We start from the raw sequence: 19,627 nt of genomic DNA, 5'->3' as shown, positions 1-19,627 counted from the left end.
TTTTTTTAATTTTTGAATAGCTACAGTTCCGCCTTTGCTACAATGTTTAAAAAATGTTACAGTATTCCCGTGTCCTACAGCTGTATTTTTTAAAAAAATGCTACAATACCCCGTCCCTGTTTGATACAGTAATTATGCCACAACAAATACTACTATAATATAACTGTAGCATGAATAGTGAATCTTAGATTATCCCATTTGTATAGAGGAGTAGATATCATAACGCGCAACTGGAAAAAAAGAGAGGCTAGATTAGAATAAGGAATAGTAAGTCTATCGTAACACACCCGGGACTATCCGAACCGTTCGTTTGGATAATGGGGACAGTTTGGTCATTTCTTAATCTCCCTATTTGGTACGTTCGGAAAAAGAGCGCTCCTAAAAAACGCCAAAAAAAAAAAGTGAACGCTCCTCTCTTCCTCGGCTTCTTCGCTCCTCCCTCCCTCGTGCCTTATCTCGAAACCACCAGATAGAGAAAAATCCAGGGGGGGGGCAAAAAAGGCAATGATTTCCCCATCCCTCCTCCTCCTTCGACCTTCTTCTCTATACCTATCATCATCACCCCGTCAGCTCTCTGCTCCAAGATTAGGCCATGGCTTGCTCACCCGCAGGCGCAAGGGAGCACGTCTGCTTCAAACCCAGAAGCACACCAGACAACCGGCCACTTGCTTCTTCAAACCGAGAGAGAAATCAAATGCTGCTTCGACTGACAAGGTACCCACTTATTATTTATTTATTAAATCTAAGCAGCAGTATTGGGTTTGGAATCGAGCAAGATTCCTATTACTGGGTTTGAATTTAGAGAAACAATTGAAGGAATTTGGTATTTGATCTGTGCATGATATTATATTCTTTAAGAGTACTTAAGTGTGAGGGTTACATAGTTCCCTCTTAAGTGTGAGGGTTATTTTTGGAATTTGAAAAATGGGAGCCACAAACCAAAGGGTGAGCTTTTCATAATTTATAGTATAGATTTAGGTTACGTCTTAATTTTTTCTTTCTTTGTGAACAATTGATAATAGGTGTATGATTTGACAGATAACTTAGTCTTCTGAGGGGATGCTGGGGTTAGTTGAGTTACTGTGCTCATGTTTCATTAGCTAAATGAACCATATGTTTATTGTACTGATCTGTGGAAATTCACCAATAACTTGCATATGCTGCTTGTGCTGCTAGGATCAGTGGTCACTCAGAGCAATCACTATACGATATTAAAGCTTGATGACTGGAGAATAAGAACGCTAGTTCTTTGATATTGGCAATCTATATAGTTATATTTTTCCGTTGTGCATATGGGGATAGATCTAATGATTTAGATTCGTTTAGAGATGATCTATATAGTTAAAACTTAGGCTCTATTTGAAAAATTGCACAAAACTAGGCCAGGACAGGTCCCGACTCAATTTTGAGTTAAATTGGTTGTATTTTGATCTAGGGTAGGTGGATCAAAATAGAGCCAGTTTAATGGCCTTTTTTTAAACTGGCTCTATTTTGGCCTAGGAAAAACTCGGCTAGCTTTGGCTCAGTTTTTCCAAAACTGGACTACCTGTGGCCCAATGTTTTCCCAAACTGAGTTCTTCTTGAAATTGGATCAGTTTGAACATGGTCCAACTTTGGGAGATTTCCAAACATGCCCTTGATATCAACTTTTAAGTTTAATGACTTAGATTTTTGGATAGCTAAATTATTTTGATGTATGGACTGAATTTCAAGTACTTAACTAGTTATTGGTTGTTCATTCCTCAATTACATGTTTTTTGGGTGCGAATATTCTATTTTTCTGAATTTTTTATAATTTTTACTGTATGATAGATAATGTATTTATTAAGAAAAATTCAAAACAACACAATTCCATGTAATCCGAGTAGTTGTTGCAATAATCCGATTGAACTCTACCCGCTCTGGGTCCGAACACAAAAAATCTTGTTCAGAACGTTGTTGTCTATTATGTAATATTCTCAATAAATTCAAAGAAACAATGGTATCTAGTTATTTTGAGGGAGGAACTGTGGAAAAACCCTGTAGTTTTGGCATGCTTAATTGGGAGTGGTACTACGATGAGTGACTTCCTAGAAAGTTCTCAGTTGGGACACAAATGCTACGAGAGTCAGCAATGACTATAAGAGTATTAGGAAAGCCATAGAGCTAAGTGTCTCTTTAAGTTATTTCTCCTTACAGAAGCTATAGAGGCAACAACCAGATGTGACTACCAAATGTATGGGAAGCCATTGCTGGAATCATACATTCATATTTGTTGTAAATGTATTTGCATGCATGTATGCATGGGGCAAGTATTGTGCATGATGTTGATTATAAAGAGGACTGCTAGACAACCCTAAATAATCTTGTTCATTTGATATCCCTTGTTCATACCTCAATAAATCCGATCCTGTTCCATCACATGTCACATCAACCAATTGGACAAACCTAAACCCTGTTCTATTTCTCCATGTAACACTATTGAATCATTTGTTTTCCCTTGAGCTTCCTCATACATTCTAGAAAATTTATGCATACTTGGGATGTCACCCCTAGATTGGCCTTTCTGGATGCTAATTGTGAGATCTTTACTAATCATGAATCTGGTGCCTACATGGAGTTCATAATCCAAGCTACTTTCGTATGGCATTATTTAAAGTTTTTGATGCATCCCACCTTGTAAAGCTTGTTCTTTCTAGTGTTCAGAAGGGACTTCAAACTTTGTGAAGTTCTGATTTATGCATGCTTTTATGCAGGGTTCATCTGGAAACTGGCCCATCCTTGAGCGATGGGATGTACCTTGGCAGTGGCAAACCGTTGTCCTCACTATGGTTGCATGTGGAGTAAGGTACTTGCCCATCTATGTTCACACTTATTAGGCAACAGTTTCACCAATACCTTTAAAATGACCTTCTATGTGCTATGTACCATTTCTTTTGTATGATTTTTATTGTAAATGCTTATTCATCTTCAGTTTCTGTGCAGCAGAATTTAGTGTGTAATCTTGAGTGTTTCGCATAAGGTTGACTCGTTTCTTACGTGGATACTTCAAATTTTTTTTGCTACTTTATGATTTTCTTTTCTTTGCCATTATTTTCCTTTGATTCATGATTGTCCAAACAAATCTAAGGTGTAGTCCCACCTCTCTTCCAATAAAGAGAAAATTTATCTCACTATATTGGTTCATGGCTTAAACTTGTGCTATGCCTTAAACTTGTGATATTTCTATATCACAGATGCTTTAACAACTGCCTCAGTTCCTTGTTTGATTAAAGCAATTGATTCTATTTCTATCTTTTGGGATTATCATGCACTCGTCTTTTTTTGATTGAACATGCACTCATTTATTTCCAGTCAATGAGTTGTCTTGAGTATGTTAATGCTGAGAAAATATTACCTAAAGTTTCTTCAGACAGCTTTGCTTTGACAGGGTTGGTTGAAGCGTCAGCTTTGCCTTATCTCGGTTTCCAGGGTGGAGACATGAGTTTAGACGAGAAGGCCGAGATACTTTTTGGTGGTCAATTGTACATGCTAACATTCAGATTTTTTTTTCTATACAGTGCAACTCCTTGTAGTTTTTAATGCTTCATTCCTTAATCTGCTATTTCTTCTTTGTTTTTCTTTTTTTTCCTTATCTAGTACTGTGACAGCTATTGTACTAGGAGTTGTATATGGCATCACCAACACCTTTCAGCCACTTCCTGATGATCTTTTCCGCTATGGTAGGTTTCTGTAAAAGTTATAATCACCTTTTTCAGATTTGAAGTTGGGAACTATTACTATTAGTATTTTGTGCTTACATTAAATGAACCAAGCTCTTATAGTTATCTGTCCTTTGACTCCAGATTGATCAGCTTGTTTTTTATCGATCTCTATTTGTTGGGTTAATCAACCCTCAGCGGTCCGCAGCGGTCTGATCAAATATACCAAAATTAACACACTAAACACAAAACCAGAAAATAGAGAGACGATCACAAACACGCAATATTTACGTGGTTCGATCAAATTGATCTACGTCCACGGCAAGAGGGAACTGTACCAATGCCAACTGTCTTGCAAACTGCATTGTTGCCCATCAAAACTGATCCACCACTTATAGATCTGTAAGTAGTGAACCAATCTTTATTTGGACACATATGATAAGACGCACCTGTATCCAAGATCCATTCTCTATCGGAACGGCCATCCAAGGGACAAACTGCAAGAACTGTCTCAACAACAACGACAATATCAGCCTTTGTCGTATTTAGCTGAATCTGAGGTTTCACCACGCTGGTTGTCTTTCTTCTTTAGAGCATAGCATTCTGACTTGTAATGTTTCACCACGCTGGTTGTCTTTCTTCTTTAGAGCATAGCATTCTGACTTGTAATGCCCTTTCTTGTGACAGTAGAAACACTCCACATGTTTCTTGTTTTGGGCTGACCTGGACTTTGAACGATTTCTGGATTGTCCTTTATCACCCTCTCCGGTCTTCATTCTACCTCTGGCTAGCAGACCATCAGCCTGCCTATAGGTATCTCTCCCATTCAACTTTGTTCTTAACTCAGTAGAATTCAAAGAGGCCTTTAGGCCCTTCACATCCTCAAGACTTATGGATTCTCTTCCATACAACATAAGTTAACAAAGTTTTCATAAGAGTCAGGTAAGGAACACAACACAATGAGAACCTGGTCTTCATCATCAAGCTTTAGATCCAGGTTTTTTATATCCATGACAATTTTATTAAATTCATCAAGGTGTTCCTGAATGGGATAGTGAGAACTTTATCAGATGTGAGACACATCCCAGACATAAAGAAAAATCTGATTTCTTTGAGTTCTTTGGATTCTATTGGGTGTTCTTACACTGGTGGAGGTGAAGCTCTTAGAGTTACTAAGGGTTCATTGGTTGTGATGAAAGATAGTAAGATGATCAGTCTTTATGTTCTTCAAGGCAGTACGGTGACAGGCTCTGCAGGTATGTCCTCTGATGCTGATAGGGACACTACTCAGTTATGACACATGCGCTTAGGCCACATGAGTGAGAAGAGGATGACTATTTTGAGTAAACGTGGCTTACTCTGTGGTGCACATGCGCTTAGGCCACATGAGTGAGAAGAGGATGACTATTTTGAGTAAACGTGGCTTACTCTGTGGTGATCATACATCATCACTGGATTTCTGAGAAGAGGATGACTATTTTGAGTAAACGTGGCTTACTCTGTGGTGATCATACATCATCACTGGATTTTTGTGAGCATTGTGTGTTTGGAAGCAAACTCGGATCAGCTTCTCGACTGGCTCACATACAACGAAGAGCACTCTCGACTATATCCATTCAGATTTGTGGGGACATGCTTAGGTTCCATCCAAAGATGGTGCTATTTATTTTCTGACGTTTATTGATGATTTTTCAGGAAAGTTTGGGTTTACTTTCTTAGGCGCAAAAGCGAGGTGTTCAAAACTTTCAAGAAGTGGAAAATACTTGTTGAAAATCAAACTAAAAAGAAGATTAAACGTCTCCGAACAGATAATGACCTAGAGTTCTGCAGTGGTGAGTTCAATCAGTTCTGCTCAAATTCTAGGATCGTATGACATCACACAGTCAGACACACTCCTCAGCGAAACGTGGTGGTAGAACGCATGAATATAACGTTGATGGAGAGAGCTAGGTGTATGATCTCAAACTCTGGGTTGGATAAAGACTTCTGGGCTGAAGCTGTTAACACAACTTGTTATTTGGTGAACCGGTCTTCTTCTACCGTCATTGAACACAAGACTCCAAATGAGGTATGGTCAGGTAAACCAAATGGCTATTCAAATTTAAAGGTATTTGGATGTCTCTCTTATTATCATGTTAGAGAGAGTAAGCTTGAGCGTAGAGCTAAGAAATACATATTTATTGATTATACTGATGACGTTAAAAGCTATCGTTCCTGATTCTCCTAAATTCATTATTAGTAGAGATGTTATTTTTAATAAAAGATATATGCTTGATCATGGGAAAGTTTCTGTTGAGTCTACAGGAAATATAGAGAAGACCATGGATAAGGTGGAGCTTCAGGTAGAGCTTGGAGGAGAGATTTCTCAAAAGTCGTCTATAAAATTTGCTCCTACAGTTGTAGAAGAGCAACATGATTCAGGCATCAGATGATGATGATGCTGAGACTGAAGAACCTTATTCCATAGCCACTGACAGAGAGATGAGACAAATCAAACCTTCTTAAAGATATGCACATACTGAATTAGTGGCGTATGCTCTCACGACAGCTGAAGAGATGTGTATTCAAGAGCCATCAAACTTTACTAAAGCTGTCTCATGCGGAGAATCTAGATGTTGGGTCACAGCTATGACAGAAGAACTCGAGTCACTTTACAAGAATCAGACTTGAGATTTGATGCAATTACCTAAGGGTAAAAGGACAATTGGATGCAAGTGGATTTTTAAGAAGAAAGAAGGGATCCTAGAGGTTGAAGATGCTAGATTCAAAGCACGATTAGTGACTAAGGGTTATAGACAAAAGGAGGGAGTTAACTATGATGAAGTGTTCTCTCCGGTTGTGAAGCATACCTCCATTCGTGTATTGCTTGTCATGGTTACTCTATTTGATCTGGAGCTTGAGCAGCTTGATGTGAAGACTATATTTTTGCATGACGAACTTGAGGAGACTATCTACATGTCTCAGTCAGAGGGATACTTTGTAGAAGGTAAAGAAGATCAAGTTTGCAGATTGAAGTAATCTTTGTATGGCTTAAAGCAATCTTTTAGACAGTGGTACAAGAGGTTTGATAATTTTAGGCTTAGTCATGGGTACTCAAGAAATACTTATGATAGTTGTGTGTACTACATGCATCTAGGTGATGATTCTTTTATTTATCTTCTATTATATGTCGATGACATGCTTATTGCTGCTAAGAACATGTCGCAAAATCTTATTTTGAAGAAACAACTCAGTGATGAGTTTGAGATGAAAGATCTTGGTGCAACAAAGAAGATCTTAGGTATGGAGATCAGGATGGACAGGAAAGCTGGAGCATTATATCTCTCGCAGAAAAGTTATATTGAAAAGGTGTTTGAACGCTTTGGGATGAAGAGGACCAAGCCTGTTACAACTTCTTTGGCTCATCACTTTAGGCTCTCGGCTTCAGATTCACCTACAAGTGAGAACAAGAAGAGGGAGATGTCATGTGCTCCTTGCTCTAATGCAGCGGGTAGCATTATGTATGCTATGATTTGCACTCGTCCAAACATTACCCAAGTAGTCAGTGTAGTGAGCAGATACATGGCTTAACCAGGGAAGACATACCGGGAAGCAGTGAAGTGGACCCTTCGGTATCTCAGGGGTACCTCAGATTTAGGTTTAGTTTTTGATAGTAGTATGTTGGGAACCTCAGTTGTAGGTAGGTTTTGTGGATTCTGATTATGCAAGTGATCTCGATAAAAGAAGATCTTTGACTGGTTATCTTTTACTCTTTCTAGCTCAGCTATTAGTTGGAGATTTACTCTACAGTTGACAGTTGCTTTGTCTACTACAGAGGCAGAATACATGGCAGCAACAGAAGCGGTAAAAAAGGCCATTTGGTTGAGAAATCTCGTAAGGGAGCTTGGACTTTAGCAGGAGGCTAGTTCAGTTGTATTTTGCGAAAATCAGAGTGTAATACATCTAAGCAAAAACTCAGCACATCATGAGAGGACAAAGCATATTGATGTCAGATATCATTTTATTCGTGAGGTAACCGCTGAAAGAAACATCACGATGAAGAAGATTGGTACTGCAGACAACCCAGCTGACATGTTGACCAAACCGATCCCGACCTTCAAGTTCAAGCACTGCTTGAATTTGGGAGGCATTCGCACTTGTTAGGTAGTCCCGCTTGGGGCATTGTTGGCAAGACGAGTGAAATTCTCTAGTTATTGATGTTTGAGGATTCAATCCAAGGTGGAGATTGTTGACTTTTTAGCTTGAATCCAAAATGGGTGGGACCCATTTCAAATCTCTTCTCTTAATTTTAGATTGTAGAATGACAGCATATCTCGGGGAGTTTTTTTATTTGATTGGGGGTCACTCTTACTTGTAGGCCCCCCCAATCAATCATACTCTCATTTTGTTTTCGGTGAGAGTTTTAATAAACATCAGAGCGACAAAGAGATATACATCCACGAGAGCTCTTAAAATTTTGTACTTGTGTGGAAACTCAGAGAGAAATAAAATTTAGCCCCCTCTTGCCGTGGATGTAGATCAATTTGATCGAACCACGTAAATATTGTGTGTTTGTGATTGTCTCTCTATTTTCTGGTTTTGTGTTTAATGTGTTAATTTTGGTACATTTGATCAGACCGCTGCGGACCGCTGAGGGGGTTAAATTTTATTTCTCTCTGAGTTTCCACACGAGTACAAAGTTTTGAGAGCTCTCGTGATTGTATATCTCTCTGTCTCTCTGATGTTTGTTAAAACTCTCACCGAAAACAAAATAATAGTATGATTGATTGGGGGACCAACAAGTGAGAGTGACCCCCAATTAAATAAAAAATCTCCCCGAGATGTGCTGTCATTCTACAATCTAAAATTGAGAGAAGAGATTTGAAATGAGTCCCACCCATTTTGGATTCAAGCCAAAAAGTCAACACTTTTCAATAACGGACCAGGTTGTTTGTACATATAGTTTATGACTTATGTAAGTTGTTTAACATAATTTACAATATAATTGCTTACCTTTATAATTACTAGTACAATATAGTATCTATAATTCTTGATCCCATGCTAGGACTATTGCTACATCTCTCATAACAATTGTTAGGGGGTGCATTTGCTCATGGGGAAAGCCTTTGGATATGTATATGACTGTAAATCGTAAGTGCAAGTGAGAACACACCATTGTTTGAATCCCAGTATTACAGTTTGATAGCCTCGCGTCTTTTCTCTTTAAATCCCCCATCCCCGGAGTCTTATTTTCTACATATGTTATGAGTCAATTTGCAGCCCTTCATAACCCTGTACACTTTAGTTTGAATGCATCCATTGATACTTGTCTAATGGTGATTCACTTTCCTCTGGTGTTTGCTTAATTGCTGATATCAGTATCTGGACCAGATGTCTGTTGCTGACTGGTTAGTGGTTACTGTATCCAAATATTTGTTGTCCTCTGTTTACTGTTTTGATGTCTCAAGACTTCTAACAGACATCTGATTCTGCCTGATCCTTTAATATAAGAAAATATCCAACAATCAAGCTGCAAATTTGTATAAATTACAAACTATAATGCTTTCCAATGGATAAGGAAGCTAACTGATTCTCTGCTCATGTTCGAAACTTCAGAATGGAAGGAACCTTTCAATTTGCAAAATGGCTGGCTACTATGGGCAGGAATTGGCCTCGGGGGTGCAATAATTACTATTGCTTTAGCGGGAACTGCCTTGACCTTTTTTAATGGAGAGCCGCCACAGAGAGAGGTTATATACAATCTTTGCATCTTGTCAAAATTTATATTGTATCCGCATGTTGATAAATGACGATGGCAGCAATATTTTTTGCTGAAATAGGCCAAAACACCCACTTTTCACTGCATATTTAAGTTCATGGTTGTTATTAGTATGTTACGTATTAATCTTCCCTATCAGGTTGTCGTATGTTCTTGTCTGTTATTGATTATGTTCAGTTAATGTATTTTATCACCTAGTGTTTCTAATAATCCTATATTTTGGTTATCTTCCTCTCCGCTGTTCGTTCTTGACGACAGTGCTGGTAACACCTAAAATTTTATAAGAGAATTTAACAACAAGAAACCATTAAAAAAGTTATATAGAAAGAATCACATCAAAAAAAGGAGAAAGAGCCACATTGTCTGCAGAACTAGGATGGACGCATGACTCAATCAATTTCAGAATTTTTTAAAGATAAAGTGGATGAGATCATAAACTCCAGCCAGTGATTTCATTAAGAAATTTAAGGTTAATCAAATTCTTTCTCTGGGATATACAAGTTGGTTATACACTTATACTAAAGGGATATAACTCTCTGCTTTGTGCTTCAATGTGATTTATATTTATATTTTTGACTGTTTCAGACTGATGCCCTAGTTCGCTTGTTGCCATTGATTGGCTCATCTGGTATCAGGTACTTCTTTTCTAGCCTTTTCTAAGCATGTGGAAGAAAGTAATAAAGGCTGATAGCACTATGACTAATATTTCTGACTGTGTGATTACTGTAGCACTGCCTGTTTAGTAGGCGTGACAGGTGTTTTAGCCCCAGTTCTTGAGGAGACTGTATTCCGGGGGTTTCTGATGACATCTCTAACGAAATGGTACTTTTTTTTTCTTTTCTAACATGGTAAAGCCTTTAAATTTGAAATTGATATTGACAGAGAGTTATACTGTAATTTATTTTTCCTTCTAGATTATTGTACTTCACTTTACAAATAAGTTGCTAATTTCCTCAGAATTCTTGAAGTATCTGGCAGCACAATTTGCTGTAGTCACATGCAGTATGGGCACTTAGAGTATACTCTAATCAAACATCTAAAAAGACTGGATTAAATTAGGTGAACCTTGGTAAATGCATCTTGTAATTCTTCCCTTCTAATATCAAATGTTAGATGTTGACATATTAGTATTAGTTAGGGACTTATTTGTAAGTTTTGTAGGGGCCTATATAAAGCCCAAGAGATCTCATAATGAATTAGGGTTTTCACATTCTATATGGTATCAGAGCCACCAAAACCCTATTTTCCGCCTGCAGACCACCACCCTTCCGACTCCTTTCCGGCCTGCAGCCCCTCGAACCTCCTCCTGTTTCCGCCTGCAGATCCCCCCCCAGATCCCCCTCTGTCCGGCATCCTAACCAGACCGGCTTTGTCCGATCCAAACCAGAACCCCCCACCCGAACCCAAAACAGTCCCTGACCTGACCCCCTTTCCAAACCCCTGACCTTCGAACCCAAAATTGCCCCAGGACCCGGGACCCGAACCCCCCCCAAAACAGCCCCCTTACCCGACCCCTCTCTAGCCCCTGATCATAGCCGCTGCCACCTCCAAACCCCTCTCTAGCCGCTGCACTTGCTGCGCCATGTCGGACCTAGAGTTTGACATGGGTTCCTTCGACTCAGTCCTCGAACTGATGATAGGAAGAGTATATATCTCACATCGATGAGATATATAACTGTTTTTGGTTCTTGTTTCCTCTGAGAAACGAGAATTTGTTTGTGATCCTACTCTTGTTGTGCAGCAGAGGTGCTGCCGAAATTTTCACTGCACACAACAAGGGTCGGAAGAGAAGGTGAACGGTTGGTGGGTCTGAAGCCTGTTCGATGGAGGAGATCATCAAGAAGTTGAACCCTGCGGAGGTGTCAACTTTGATGAAGTTGATGAAGTTGTCGGCTGATGAAAGCGCAACAAGACCATCGAAGAAGTTGGAGCTTCCGACCATCGATCTGAAGCTTGATGGACCGAGTACCTACCTGAGTTGGTCACGACGAGTGAGATACACCCTTGCAGGGAGGAACCTGGAGGGTTACTTGACCGGAGAGAAGACAGAACCAGATGAGAACTCGGGAGGACGAGATGAGTGGAAGTCCACTCATATGTTGGTGTACATCTGGCTTCTCAACTCGCTGGTCCCGACGATCGCCGCCACGGTGGATGGCATTGAGAAGGTGAAGGACGTCTGGGAGAAGTTGAGGAGGACATATGATGGAGTGGGGAATAACCTGAGGGTGTTCCAGATTAAAGGAGAGATCGACGCCACAGTCTAGGGAGAGAGGACTATACAGGAATATGCTACAGAGCTGGAGCGCCTGTGGCTGGACTATGATCATTTTTTTCCTCGGGCTAGCTGCAAGGACCCGGGGTGTAAAGAGCGGGAGGCCTTTCTACAGGAGAGGACTATTGTGTTTCTCAAGGGATTGACATCAGAGTTCGCTCAGCGAATCGCATTGCTGCTAGCTCAGCCGAAGATTCCCACGCTTGAGGAGGCTGTCTCTGCTATGATCCAGGAGGAGACTCGCATTCGGCTGCAGGCGGGGACAGGTGGACTTCCTGTGGTGAAGTCAGCACTGGCAGCCTCTAGCAGTACTGGATCTAGGGGAGAGACTCGATAGTGCTACAATTGCGGTGCGGTGGGTCATCTAAGGCATGCTTGCACCAAGCTATCCAAAGAAGGAGATTCGGGTGGACGTGGGCAGTTCAGAGGTCGTGGTCGTGGCTGTGGGGGTCGACGAGGTGGAAGAGGAGCAGGAAATCGGCCGAATCTGACGGTAGCAGAAGAAGAAGAAGCTGAGGTGGTCTTTACAGAGGAGGATCGTGCTCTTCTCACGATACTCAGGAAAAAACAACAAATAGCAGGGGATGGAGATTCGAGGAGTGGGACTGCGGAGGCATCCACTTCGTTCTTCGTCAGAGACAACACTGCTACCTATGCTCATTCGATCAAAGGTACTAATGACATACATGCTATTGCTTCTATGTCTCCCGACAGATCATCAGAGTGGATAGTCGACTCCGGTGCGTCTCGTCATGTGACAGGTAATGCTAGTGAGTTCTCATCATATACTCACTTAGCATCGCCTGATAGTATTCAAACAGCTGATGGTACATTTCAGCCGGTGGTTGGTAAGAGTACAGTAAATTGTACTGGTTCTGTAACTTTGTCCAATGTTTTGCATGCTCCTTCCTTTCCAGTCAATCTTTTGTCCATTAGTTCTATCATCCTTCAACTAAAATGCATTGTTTCTTTTGATATTCCCAAGGTGATTTTCCAGGAGAAGGGGACAGGGCGGAGACTTGGGACTGGCACATGGCGTAGTGGACTATGGTATCTGGATCGTGAAGGGCTGGATTCAGCATTGGTGTCAGTCATAGAGGAAGCAGGAGTAGGATATATAATGAGTGCTGAAAATGAGTTAATGCTTCATCACCAGCGTTTGGGACACTCATCCTTTAGTGTTTTAGGTAGATTGTATCCTTCTTTATTTGAGAAAGCAAATAAACAGAAACTTGTGTGTGATGCATGTGAGTTTGGAAAGCTTACTAGAAGCTCTTATGTTAGTTCTGGTCATAGAAGTTCTCATGCATTTGACTTGGTACATTCAGATGTTTGGGGGCCTTGTTCCACAAGTTCTATGAATGGATACAAGTATTTTGTTACATTTATTGATTGCTTCTCTCGTGTTACTTGGTTATACCTGATGAAGAATAAGAGTGATGTGTTTGGGTGCTTCCAAAATTTTCATAGGACTGTTCAGACTCAATACAGAACAGTGGTGAAAGTATTGAGGTCAGATAATGGGACAGAATTTACCAACAAAGCCTTTGAAGAATATTTGTCAGCTCAAGGAATACATCACCAGACAACCTGTCCATACACACCAGCTCAAAATGGGGTAGCGGAAAGAAAGAACAGACATCTTTTAGAGGTTGCTAGAAGCATGATGATCTCTATGAATGTCCCAGAAACATTATGGGGGCAAGCAGTATTGACCGCAGCAGCATTGATCAACAGAATGCCCTCGAGAGTGTTGGATTGGAAGTCTCCGTATGAGATATTGAAGGGAGATAATGGTGGGATCCTTCCACTCAAAGTGTTTGGCTGTGTGTGCTTTGTAAAGGACAACAAGCCATCTGTCGGGAAGCTTGCCCCTAGAGCTGTGAAGTGCATCTTTGTGGGATATTCTGCTACTCAGAAGGGATATGTTTGCTGGAGCCCGGTGGAGAAAAGATTGTTTGTGAGCATGGATGTGCACTTTCGAGAACTCGAGCCATATTACACCCAAGAGGTAACTTCAACCGCTGGTAACTCGCCCAATACTAGAAGTATGAGGCGAGAGGAGGAGAATGGTGAGAGAACGGTGAACAATGTGGAGAAATCCATTTCTGTATCGATTCCTTGGGAGGGAGAATTGGTTGAGGAGGAGCAGGAGAATGACGAAGAAAAGGAAAATGAGACGAGGTGTTCGACCCACTGTTCAAGGGGAGCTACTAACTTATAGTAGGAAGGACAAGCAAATTACAGGAACAGTACCTACAGTGCCACTAGTGCTGCCAAGTCTCTTGCCAACGCCTACCCCGACTCCTGAAACACCTACACCACCACCAGTTTCATCCCAAGGTGATAACATTCCTACTGATAACATTCCTCTCCCTACTGATAACATTCCTCTCCCTACTCCTCCCACACCAATATCAGTACAGAGGACTACTCGTAGTAATGCGGGAAATCCTTCCGATAGATATGGTTGGGATGTTGCCCAATTTGTATCATATTCTAACATCCACCCTGCACATGAGGCATTCATTGTATTATTGGACTCTGTTACTGTACCTAATAATTGGCAGGTTGCTAAGAAGGACCCAAAGTGGAAAGCGGCTATGCACGAGGAGTTAGGAGCTCTAGAGAAGAACCGCACTTGGGAGCTAGTAAAACTACCAGAAGGAAAGAGAGCAGTTGGATGCAAGTGGGTCTTAACTGTGAAGCAGAATCCAGATGGACAAGTTGAGCGCTACAAGGCTCGTCTGGTGGCAAAAGGGTATAGTCAGACATATGACATTGATTATGACGAGACCTTTGCACCGGTGGCAAAGATGAGCACTGTTCGGACCTTAATCTCTCTAGCAATAAATGGTGGATGGAAGCTACACCAACTAGATGTGAAGAATGCATTTCTTCATGGAGATCTAGTGGAAGAGGTATACATGGAGATACCACCAGGATTCGGTACAGATCAGACAGTGGGAAAGGTCTGCAGATTGAAGAAGTCTCTTTATGGGCTAAAGCAGTCTCCTCATGCTTGGTTTGATAGATTCAGGAGGGTTATGATTGGTATGAGGTACCAGCAGATCAGCGCCGACCATACCGTGTTCTTTCGAAGAAGTGGAGGTCACATCACCTTGCTTGCAGTATATGTGGATGATATGATTATTACAGAGGATGATGAGAAGGAGATTGCCCAACTCAAAGCGAGATTGGGTAAGGAATTCGAGGTGAAAGATCTTGGCTTGCTTCGATACTTTCTTGGAATAGAGATAGCTCGAGGAGCGGAGGGGATCGTCCTATCCCAGAGAAAGTATGCACTGGATCTTCTCAAAGAAACAGGAATGTTAGGATGCAAACCTGCAACTATACCGATCGATCAGAAGTTTAAGCTGGGTGCTAAAGCTGGAGAACCAGTTGATCGTGACAGATACCAAAGGCTGGTGGGCAGGTTGATCTATCTGTGTTACACACGTCCTGATATCTCTTTTGCAGTGAGCGTGGTGAGTCGCTACATGCATGATCCAAGGAAGGGTCATATGGACGCAGTGTACCAGATTCTAAGGTATTTGAAGAATGCCCCCGGAAAAGGGCTAATCTTCAGGAAGAATGACCACATGAGCATTGAGGGCTATTGTGACTCTGATTGGGCTAGCTGTGCTGATGACAGGAGGTCCACATCAGGATACTGCATCTTTATAGGAGGCAACTTAGTCTCGTGGAAGAGCAAGAAGCAGTCGGTGGTGGCTAGATCGACAGCTGAGGCAGAGTATAGAGCTATGGCCTTAGGAGTTGCTGAGTTGCTATGGTTGAAGAGTATGCTGGTGGAGCTGAAGCTGGATCAAGGAGCTAAGATGAAGTTGTGGTGTGACAACAAGTCAGCCATCAGTATCGCCAACAACCCAGTGCAGCATGATAGAACCAAACACATCGAGATCGATAGGTTCTTCATCAAAGAGAAGTTGGATAGTGGACTACTAGAGCTAAGTCATGTTTCGACTAAGGACCAGGCAGCAGATTGTCTGACTAAAGGACTTAGCTCAGTAGATATGATTAGAGGATGTGACAAGATGAGCTTAGTAGATATCTTTCGCCCATCTTGAAGAGGAGTGTTGACATATTAGTATTAGTTAGGGACTTATTTGTAAGTTTTGTAGGGGCCTATATAAAGCCCAAGAGATCTCATAATGAATTAGGGTTTTCACATTCTATATTAGATATTATTGGACATAAGTTCAGAAGAGCAGGAATATATAACATGAGCATGTTCTTTTGGATGTTATTTAATGAAAATTTCTCTACTGATATAGATTAATATTTAAATGGAACATTGAGTTTACTTTACCTACTTTGGAGGAATATATAACATGAGCATGTTGTTTTGGACGTTATTTAATGAAAATTTTCTCTACTGATATAGATTAATATTTAAATGCAACATTCAGTTTGCATTTACCTACTTTGGAGGTTGTTAAAGGAAAAATTATTTAACGATTAGAGTAATTTTTTTATGCAACATTCAGGTTCTATGACAGTTACGAATGGTTAAGGCTTTGGTTTGGTCTTGTTGTTTACTTTTGCTCTTTGGTATCATCTAAATCTCTTGTTTTGGTTTTAACTTATTTAGTTCTTGTAGTTTACTATTTCCTATGAAGCTTTATATCCTCTAGTTTGATGCTCTCTTTTTTATATTGTATAGAGGTGGCAAATGGACTGGTTTGGCCCACAGCCAACAAATCCATTTCATTCTGAGTTTTTGACTGTCACTGCTTAAGTCACACTTGGTGTTCGCAACACAGTGAAATAATAACCACTGATCGAACTTTTGATAACAGCATGATCCTTGATTAAAAAAAATTCGATGGAAATCTTATAATCCATGAACTTCTTTTGCTTATAGTAATAGTAGTAGAACATTTCCTATTTTAAGCGCAAAACCTTTTCTAAGTGTAACCACTGGGGTTCCAAAATTTAAATCTCATAACTTGCAAATTTAGAAAAAGGCTTAAAACATTGATTTATTCCTATAAAACAAACCAAATGCACCCTTAATCCTTCTTTCTCATAGCCTTGCTTGTATGTTTCTTTCTTTCTTCCTTTTTTTTAAAGGTTACCAGCATCAGCTTCTGTGCTTATAAGTGCTGCAGCACTTGCTCTAATTTAAATTCCATTACTTACAAATTTAACAAAAGTTTAAAACGTTAATTTTTTCTATAAAACAATCAAAATATATCCTTAATCCTTCTTTCTTATAGCCTTGCTTATATGTCACTTTCTCTTTTGTAGGTTACCAACACCAGTTTCTGTGCTTATAAGTGCTGCAGTATTTGCTCTTGCTCATCTCACTCCTGGACAGTTTCCTCAGCTCTTTGTGTTGGGTATTATTTTTTAAGCCTGACATATTTCTATAGTTTCATTCTCGATCTCAGAAATTCTTGAGAATTGCTGACTACTTGAGTTTTCTTCTTATTAAAGCCTTTGTACAACATGATTAGTTAACTGTTAGAAACTCTGAACTTTGTCCATACAACTGTAAGGTATGATCAATTTTCTTCAGAAATCAGAATGTGTAAGCTTGTATGGGAGGGCAGTTAAGCCATTAATCATGCACGTTCAAAGGAAAACTTATTGATAACTAAACTTAATTGCAGGTACTGAGCAAATGGTTCTGGCTGGGATCTCGATGATGTTATTCACATACAAAAAATTAAAATAAAAAGAAATAATCAAATAAAAAATAACTCCTCAATTGGTTACAATGAGTCATTTGTTTTTGCTAAATCTACAATCAGTTGGTTGAAGCAACCTAAGAGTTTGCACAAATTAGTCTCCACTCTTCAATGATCTACAAGCTCGCACGCCAAGTGAACAGCAGGAGCAGTGTAAGCTATGATTTATAATGAAAAAAGCCGAGTGGAAACTTCGTAAATAATCATGGTGGTCTAATATATCAGTAGTTTTAGGTGCAGGTGAACTTTAACTTTTGCAAGATTCCTTTACATAATAATGTAACCATTCAAAAGTCTAGAAGTTAATTAAAAAATGGCTAGATGTACTTCATTAAAAACTTTTACTTTGTTAAAGAAAAAAACAATTCGATTTTTCTCTTAAATTTGTTTGTTCGTTTTCCTTTTAATCCTAAGTAAATTCTTATTTTTTTTAACTTCAGAATATGTCAGTGTTTTGGAGAAGTCTAAAATTTATGTTTTCTTCCTCTACCCTCATTAAAGAGAAATGAGGAACCAGCAGGTGGCCAGTACATTTTAGTAAATTTATGTGTTATTAAGACAGCATTAGCAAAATTTCCTCCCCTTTTTCTTTGTATTATTTCCTATGTTTTCGATCTTCTAAATGGTTCTATTTTGTCTTTCATCGTCTCTTACATTTGCACAGCTACAGCAAAAAAAGGTTACTTCCATTTTGCATTGATTGTTAAATGAAAGCCATCAAGTTGTTTAGCTTTCTAAATGTGAAGCTTGTCAGTAAATTTGAGTTCTATGTATGGGTGCAAAGATCTCCTGGAAAATAAATGCATGTGAAGAGATAATTTCATCATTAACATCGTCATATAGAATGTTTTAATGAACTAATGGGTGATTCATTTATCTTCTTGCTCTGTAATTATATTAAAACAGGGACCGCTCTCGGGTTTTCATACGCACAGACTCGAAATCTGATGACTCCCATCACTATACATGCTATCTGGAATTCAGGCGTAATTTTACTGCTAACGTTTCTTCAGGTAAATATTTTACATGATTATGCATTATGTCAGTCGAACATCACCACCAAGTTCACCGAAGCTATACTGCATGCTCTTAACTATTTGCACCTCTCATTCATAAAGGTTTCTACTTCTGGTGTTTGCAGCTACAAGGATATGATATAAGAGAGCTGTTGCAGGCATCTTAAAGTATGACCTGATTCTAAGCGAAGCTTTTGGTTCAATCTGGCATCATTTCAAAATGATCAGTTACTACCTTATCTATGAGATGATCTGAAGTCTATACAACAAGAGACTCGAGCTGGAAACCGAGAAGTGCACAATCAGCTACTCCAACAACAGCATAGGCTGCTGCAAATTGAATATTTCTACTCCCATTGCCCACCCCACCCCACCCCACAACAACAACAACAACAACAACAACAACAAAAAACCACGAGAATGTAAATGCAATGACATACCTCTCGAGCTCCAAAAACATTTGAAGGAACGTTGTGTTTTTTTCTTTTCCTGACAGAAACTGGAAATGTGTCATTAGGCCAGGGCATATTATGGATAATGATTGACCTTTTGCAATTATATGCACTGCATGCTACAAATATATTGCTACCATGCGACGAAACTTGGGTAAAATAACAGAGAAACAGATCTCGTATCCAATACATTCGAGCACATTCTCTGCAAAAATAAAAAAAACCCGAGAAGTCCCTGTCAAACTTTTGCGTGCTGTTTGCAAAAAGGGTGTTAGTGGAAAGTAGAGGGGCTAATTCCTATCTTTTTCATTTGAAGCATCAATTATGTGCTGATGGGGTTTAACGTTACATCACTTGAGAGTCTGAAATATTATTCCAATTTAAAGCTTATTAAACTGGTTTAGATGTTAACCTGAACCAATTCAAAATTGGCTACCGATGATCTGGATCTTTGTCCCTCTCTTTCTCAGCAGTGAACGAAGGGGGTGCTTACGATATGAGAATAGTAATAAAAATATGACTATATATCATTTTTAATTTGATTGAATAATTATGAAAAAAAAAAATCCATGACTTAAATATTACCGACATTTTTTAGTTTATTATTATATAACTAATCACGGACTTTAGGTATTATCTTAAAGTACCGAAGAGCTTTCTTATCGTTATAGTATACTGTATTTTTTTCTACTGATTTCAAACTTTATGATATTTTTCTCTAACAAAAATCGA

General features: G+C 39.6%; 1 protein-coding gene across 3 annotated transcripts; it reads left to right on the top strand.

The window, feature by feature from the left end:
* On the top strand, positions 398-19,021 carry LOC109851493. 3 transcript variants are annotated; one of them, XM_020421654.1, is made up of 10 exons: positions 398-714; positions 2,736-2,827; positions 3,396-3,503; positions 3,619-3,701; positions 9,276-9,409; positions 10,024-10,073; positions 10,168-10,260; positions 16,985-17,076; positions 18,334-18,440; positions 18,569-19,021. In XM_020421654.1, exons 1-10 carry the CDS (start codon positions 505-507, stop codon positions 18,608-18,610), a joined length of 1,011 nt encoding a protein of 336 aa, XP_020277243.1. In that variant the 5' UTR covers positions 398-504; the 3' UTR covers positions 18,611-19,021. The 3 variants fall into 3 exon arrangements, with proteins under 3 accessions (XP_020277243.1, XP_020277245.1, XP_020277246.1); XM_020421656.1 differs by lacking the exon at positions 16,985-17,076; XM_020421657.1 differs by lacking the exon at positions 398-714 and having other exon boundaries at positions 3,392-3,503.

The sequence above is a fragment of the Asparagus officinalis genome, chromosome 8, assembly GCF_001876935.1.
Source record: "Asparagus officinalis chromosome 8, Aspof.V1, whole genome shotgun sequence".
In the NCBI taxonomy this organism is placed as follows: domain Eukaryota; kingdom Viridiplantae; phylum Streptophyta; class Magnoliopsida; order Asparagales; family Asparagaceae; genus Asparagus; species Asparagus officinalis.
Note: the sequence above shows the minus strand (reverse complement) of the source record. Positions and strands in the feature narration are given on the sequence as shown.